The 7,192-nt window shown below is 35.1% G+C and overlaps 1 protein-coding gene across 1 annotated transcript; it reads left to right on the forward strand.

Moving 5' to 3' along the window:
• The first annotated feature begins 1,408 nt into the window (after positions 1-1,408).
• LOC110786383 (cyanidin 3-O-galactoside 2''-O-xylosyltransferase FGGT1) lies at positions 1,409-4,232 on the forward strand. Its single transcript, XM_021990929.2, has 2 exons — positions 1,409-2,462; positions 3,572-4,232. The coding sequence occupies exons 1-2, from the start codon at positions 1,556-1,558 to the stop codon at positions 4,069-4,071; spliced, it is 1,407 nt and encodes a 468-aa protein (XP_021846621.1). The 5' UTR covers positions 1,409-1,555; the 3' UTR covers positions 4,072-4,232.
• The last annotated feature ends 2,960 nt before the right edge of the window (positions 4,233-7,192 follow it).

Below are 7,192 nucleotides of genomic sequence, written 5' to 3' on the forward strand. Positions count from 1 at the left end.
GTGGTCAACATCAAATGCACCATTTATAATCATATGGTTCCTATCTCTATGATTAGATCTGGTTACTGGACGGGTTGAATTAGAGTCGTTGTGGATCATAATTAACAGGTCGGGTAATAAATAGGATATTTTTAGTGGTGGGGTTGTGGGTTAGTAGTGGACCAATAGTGTTGGGGTCAACAAATGAGCAAGAAAAATGAAAACAGAGCTATGTGCGAACACAAGTGTATACAAAGCTATACATATAAAATTATTTTGTTATAAGTTTGATTTCCGTTAACGTTCTCTTTGGTTGTAAGGAAAATCAATATACATTCCCATGGTAATGCTAGTTCAATCAAAATTATCTATTTTTCTTTATAAATTTCCATTACCATCCATTACCATTTGGGGAGTGTTATTAAGTGAAAATGCAAATTTATGAAGAAAAATAACAAGTTTGAGTCAAAATTTCATTACTATGGACATCATGATGAAATTTTCTTACCAAATAGCACTAGATTTATTATCATTCCCACTCTTTAGTGTTGGAAATTTTCATTTGGAAACACAAATTAAGAAAAAAGATAGTGGAAATTAGAGAGTCCCACATTGAAAACCTCTTCATATTCTCCTTATTTATTAATTGGGTAAATGGTGTAACTCTTGTTTAAGAAAGTGTGGGAGTGGTAAGGGTGGACACATAGCACACGCGCGCGCTGGGTCGGGCTGGGCCGTGGGCCTTGGGACTTGGGAATGCGGTTCGCGGGCGTGGGGTGGGTTTTGTGGGTCAATCATATTATTTTTGGTAACCGGACTGTTTTGGTTAAATCATTGTTACGGGAATCTGTATTGATAACGTAACCGTTGGATTAATTACCATTAATTACGTCTGTTACAACCTTCATGATTCTGCTGTTACAGTCATTATTGTTTCTGCCCGTTTTTTACTATTGGTTGTCTTAGTTCTGATTACTTAATCAAAATTCTATTTTCATTTTCATTACACACATAAATTATTCAAACACTTCCAGAAAACTGAAAACACATTCTTTTCCTCTCACACAAAAACTTGCTCTCGGTTTTGGGCATATGTTTTGACTCCATCCGATTTTGTAAGTGCACACAAAGTCGGAGTTGCACTAATCTTGGAGGGCGACCGCATTTTGTTCTATTAGACCGGGAGATAGCGCGAAATCGTCTTTTAGGACAGTGGGTATCCACGACACAACAATTTATCTTCATTGAATTCATCAAATCAGATAAATTTGTTTTAATTTTGATTTAATCGCAATATTTAGTACCAACTACCAAACGGGTCGTAAAACCTTACCTAATAAGAACCCTATTAAATTGATCAAAACCATATCCGGTCGGCCACGACATTATTAAATTTGGAGACCTATCTATCTTCTCTAATAGCCACAAAAGGACATGAGTTTATCGATCTTCTCTAATAGCCACAAATGAAACCTACCACCCTTTTTGTTGGTTCCTAATATAAATTTTAATTTTTAGAGACAAGAATCCTAATTAATTTTATAGATATCTCAAAAAAAAAACAAGGAGAAATCAAATGTCTCAAAACAACAACAACAAAGACAAAGAGGGGGGTGTTTTGAACATAGCATTTTATCCATGGTTTGCTCTTGGTCACCTTACTTCTTTTCTCCGATTAGCCAACAAACTTGCCGAAAAGGGTCACAATATCTCATTCTTTCTCCCTACTAAAACACAATCAAAATTTGCTTCTCAAAACCACTACCCAAACCACCTTAAATTCATGCCCATCGACATCCCTCATGTCGATGGGCTTCCACCCTGGGCCGAGACGACCAACGATGTACCCGTCTCGGCCGTCTCCCTCATTATGACCGCCATGGACTTGACCCGTGACACTATCGAATCCCACCTCACCCTTCTCAAACCCGACTTTGTTTTTTACGACTTTTCTTATTGGATGCCCGAGTTATGTCGAAAACTCGGGATCAAATCCGTACACTACATCACTGGATTCATAGCAAGATATGCTGGATTAGCTTTCTCTGTTAAAGAATATCAAAATTCTCCAGGAAAGGCTCATCAATGGCCAACACCACCTAATCTTCCATCCCAAATATTCCAAATGCGGCCCCATGAGGCCAAGATTTTGGACCCTATTGTTAAAATTCGATTGGGATTAAAAGGTGTTTCGTATGGGGAAATGTTTTGTATATCGTTACGAGAATGCGATGCTATTGCTGTCAAAACTTGCAAAGAGATGGAACAGATTTACTGTGAGTATATAGAGAACACCTTACAAAAGCCTGTTCTATTAGCAGGTCCTGTAGTCCCCAAACCCCCATCTTCCAAATTAGTCGATCATCATGCCACCTGGCTCAATGGTTTTGATGCTGCAACTGTAATATATTGTGCACTTGGAAGTGAATGTGCTCTTAGCCTTAACCAATTTCAACACCTTCTTCTTGGTCTAGAGCTCACAGGTAATTAATTGCACTTAAAATAGTTAACTTATGTGTAATTAACTTACATTTGCAATAATGAAATATTATATACTTGTTGCATGATGGTTGCTTGAATATTATGCTACACAGGTGGTAGTATGGGTTTGAATCCTCCTAAACGGAGATTAAATATTATTATTTTTTTGCTTCTTTCTGTCTTTTATTTGTCTTTTATTGATCATCTAAATTATTCATGTTTCTTAATTAGACTTAGAGGTTTAATAAATTCCTTCCTATAAAATAGCATAATGCTTATGTTAAGAATGATATTCCTTTTTGTTTTTTTTATTAGTGTCATTTTGTGCTACCCCTCTGTATTTAAATAAGAGATACACTTGACCAGACATGGGTACTAAGAAAGAATAGTTGAATGAAATAAAATAATAAAGCAAGTGGGGTTGGGGTCAGGGCCGGTTAAAGGGAGGTCCAACCATACCTACAACACCGGGCCACAAAATTTTAGGCCCCAAAAAGAAATTATGTTGGTTAAACCCCTAAGAACAAATATTATATATTTAGCAGTTGCTTTGTTATGCATTATGTAATCTCTGTCCCAATTGGTAAGGACTCATAATTTCATGTGGTAATCGAGACCAGGGTTCGATTAAATATTTTAATCAAGTAAAATAAGTGGAGGCCATTAAATTTTGGAGGTGTGTGGGATGGGGGGTTTATGAAATTAATTGTTTAATGTGGTAATGGGTGGGAGTATTATTTAATTAGATGGTGGGGTTGAAAACTTAATAAAAATGGCTAGTGTATCTTCTATTTAAGTACAGCCGAAAATAGTAAGTGTATCTTCTATTTAAATACGGGGGGAGTATTTATTCAGTGGTAATTATCTTAATAAAGTGAATCTCCTTCAAAGTATGAAAAACTCTTTTTTTTTTTCATTTTAAATTGAAATCACGCCAAGTTATTGTTTCAATTTGGACTATGTGTTAGAGTTTTGTTGTTATAAAATTCCAAAGTTAAAGTTCATAAATCCTCCATATATTTTATTATATAAAGTGCAAATATGAGAAATTAGAAAGCAAATCATATATAGTTATTTATTTTTTGTTAAATTCCTTGATCTACCCTTGCAGGTAAGCCATTTTTAACAGCTTTGAAACCGCCAAAGGAATATGAAACAGTAGAATCAGCTTTTCCAGAAGGATTTGCGGAGAGAATAAAAGGAAGAGGAATCGTCCAAGGGGGTTGGGTACAGCAACAACTTATCTTACAACATCCTTCAGTAGGATGTTTTATAACTCATTGTGGTGCTGCTTCTTTATCAGAAGCTATGGCAAGTCAATGTCAAATAGTGTTAATGCCACAAGGTGTTGACCAGTTTACAAACGCAAAGCAAATGAGCTTAGAGTTAAAGATAGGGGTCGAAGTTGAGGCAAAAGAGGATGATGGTTTATTCACTAAAGAGGCCATTAATAAGGCAATTTCTCTTGTGATGGAACAAGATAGTCAAATTGGGAGAGAAGTCATGGTCAACCATGCTAAATGGAGAGATTTCATTTTAACGGAAGGTTTAGAGGATTCTTATATCACTACCTTCATTCAGAGTTTACAACACTTGCTTCCATCATTCTGATTCATTCATTCAAAGCCTTTTATGTTATGTTATGTTATGTATTCGATCCCTAGCTAGCTTCAAACATATGTTATCTTCTTTTTTTATCATAATAAAATTGTAACAACTTTAATTATTTGGACTACTACTTTACTTCTGAATATTCAGGCCCTGTTCTTTTAGACTTTATTGCAGTTCCATTCAGTTCAGTTCAGTTCACTTCAGCTCCATTCATTTCGGTTCAGTACAAAGAACGGATTCATCTTTCTTTGTAATTATTTTTATTCTTGATATTGCAATTAAAATTGCCAATTATTACTTTTATATATATATATATATATATATATATATATATATATATATATATATATATATATATATATATATATATATATATGGTCACCCTCTAATGAGAAGATTGTTAAAATGAGAAGAATGAGAAGGAATCTTAACCGTGTAACTGATTTAATCTAACGATTCAAAATTCACCGGTGCAACAATAACAAACCATTAAAAAAATATTAAAAACTGCACACTACCTGTCAAACGGGTCGGTCGGGTCGGGTTGTAAAAAATTACTTTCGGGTTCGGGTTGAATCGGGTCGGTCACTTTCGGGTTCGGGTTTACAAATGCTTGTTCAAGACCCAGAACTTTCGGGTTCGGGTCGACCCAACGGATTGAGAGATTTTAAAACGCGCATTATATTTTCATTAATTTAGGTGATAAATATACAAAATATTGACAAAAGTTAACAAATTTTCCTACGAAAGTTTATATTTAGTCAAATTCAACCATAAAATGGCGTATAATTGAAATTAAAATCAGATTACACACAACAAAGGTAAATACAACGTGCCTATTATGCTTAAATTTTCTCATAATCTCATTTATTACTATAAATACAATGATTTTCAATCGGTCGGGTCCAAAACGGGTTCGGTCGGGTTTTGACCCATTCCTTTTAAGATTGCTCGGGTTCGGATAAAATCGAGTTACGGGTCACAAAATCTTGTTCAGGACCCAGTATTTTCGAGTAAATAGGTCTGGAGGTCCCTTAACTTTGCCAAAAGGAGCAGTTAAGTCCCTCAAGTTTCAAAAGGAGCATTTAGGTCCCTCAAAATGGATGGAATAAGCTATTTTTATTAACACCGTTACATTTTCCGTTAAGTTCAATTAAATAATAATAAAACTGATTTTAAATAAAGGGAAATCAATTTACATGTGTATAAATGATTTAAAATAGCTTCTTTTGATTTTGACTTAGCTTTTTCAAGTTCCTTAGCCTTTTCATTTGCTTTTTCACCCTACACATTTCATCGTAATAGAGCAATTTAACCCTATACATCTACAATAAAAATTAACAAAATATATTAAAAGAGATGCTAAAATATTTGATCTTGATTAATTCCGAGAAAGAAAAAACTGAGATCTAATCCCCCCAAACAAATAGATTGATCATTTGGTGGAAGATGGCAGTGTATTCCATTGAACAATGATATAGGGATTACAATATGATCGAGTCCTAATTCATTAATATGACTAGAAGTCTAATATACATCAAATATCCCAAGGCAAAATCCTATGAGATATCTAAGTAGTTAAAAATCAAGTGTCGATGTGATTACAAATAGTTCTTACACTTAACTTATTAAACACAAAATCACAACATATATTAATAAAGGATAATCTAGTTACATGACAATGGTCCTTCCCCACTGTACAAGGCTAGTAAATACCCGTTGCCAACCCAATCCTCAAAAGGGTAATACACTTGAACCATAACATAAGACCAACCGAGTAACGGATACCATTTATGCACAATTTGATCCGACTCACGTTTGTTCGGCCCGGGATACAGACATTCTGGGATACAGACCAATTGCCTCGCGTACCTTCTGTTCACATGCCATCCAGTCGTTTCATGTACTGCTTGAAGCCTTGATTTGATGGCCATCATCTAGAACTCTCGAGGTGAGGCCCCACGAGGTGGATCCCTTCACAACACGCCTTTGTCGAACCCAAGCTTCACTTCATCGAAAAATGATTTCCTCACCATTCGATGATCTGCTTTTCAGGATTCTCCAACATTCACAACCCCTTTGAGAATGACTCAACAAGGGGTCATGGAAGCATGACATTGGAAGGCTACTTAGACAGAGAAACTACGGTCGTGTTTTTTTTATGACTAATTTTTATTTTCTGATATGGGGGGTGATATTTGTATACGAAATCTTCTATGGTTAAGAAGATATTCATTGTGTTGTGATGAATTGAAAGGAAAAAAACTGGGTTGTTGAGTAGAAGAAGAAATATATATGGAGTATTGAATACAAACCAAGATATAAGAGATGAATATTGTTGTAATGCTTTAAGCCAACCCCCTTGTGTTTATATAGTCAAGGAAGACCAATGGAAGATAAGCTGTTTCTCACATCTCAATGCTCCTCATTAAATACTTAGGAGTAGTTAGTAGACCAAGGAAGACCAAATTAAATATAGTCTTGTTGTAATGCTTTAAGCCAACCCCCTTGTGTTTATATAGTCAAGGAAGACCAATGGAAGATAAGCTGTTTCTCACATCTCAATGCTCCTCATTAAATACTTAGGAGTAGTTAGTAGACCAAGGAAGACCAAATTAAATATAGTGCGTCTGAAATGCAACTTGTATCTAATACAAATGTTTAAATTTCCAGAACAGTGGATACATACTCCGTATATGTGCCTAGTTTGAACACATACTCCGTATTAAGGTTCATTACCTTACTCGGACGAAGCTCTTTTACGTCCTCTTATCTAACTAGTATAACCATTAATTGAATTTCGTTAAATAATACTCTGATGAGCGAGCTTAGCTTTGAGACGAGATAGAACACAAAATGAGGCTCATTAAACAAATCAGTTTGGACATGATCTGAACACAAACATGCTCGTTCATGTTACAAGCTCGTGAACAAGCTCGTTTATGTTCATTTATTTAATTAATTAGACGGGCTTGAACACACATCTAAACTTGATAAATAAATTAGATTCAGGAGCATGAAATATTGGACATATCGGTAAGTGCAACGTCTAATTGTAAATTGTAACAAAATTCATAATTCACGTTCTACAAAATTTTTAAGTGTTTTATTTGCCATGGAA

The sequence above is a fragment of the Spinacia oleracea genome, chromosome 6, assembly GCF_020520425.1.
Source record: "Spinacia oleracea cultivar Varoflay chromosome 6, BTI_SOV_V1, whole genome shotgun sequence".
Lineage (NCBI taxonomy): Eukaryota > Viridiplantae > Streptophyta > Magnoliopsida > Caryophyllales > Amaranthaceae > Spinacia > Spinacia oleracea.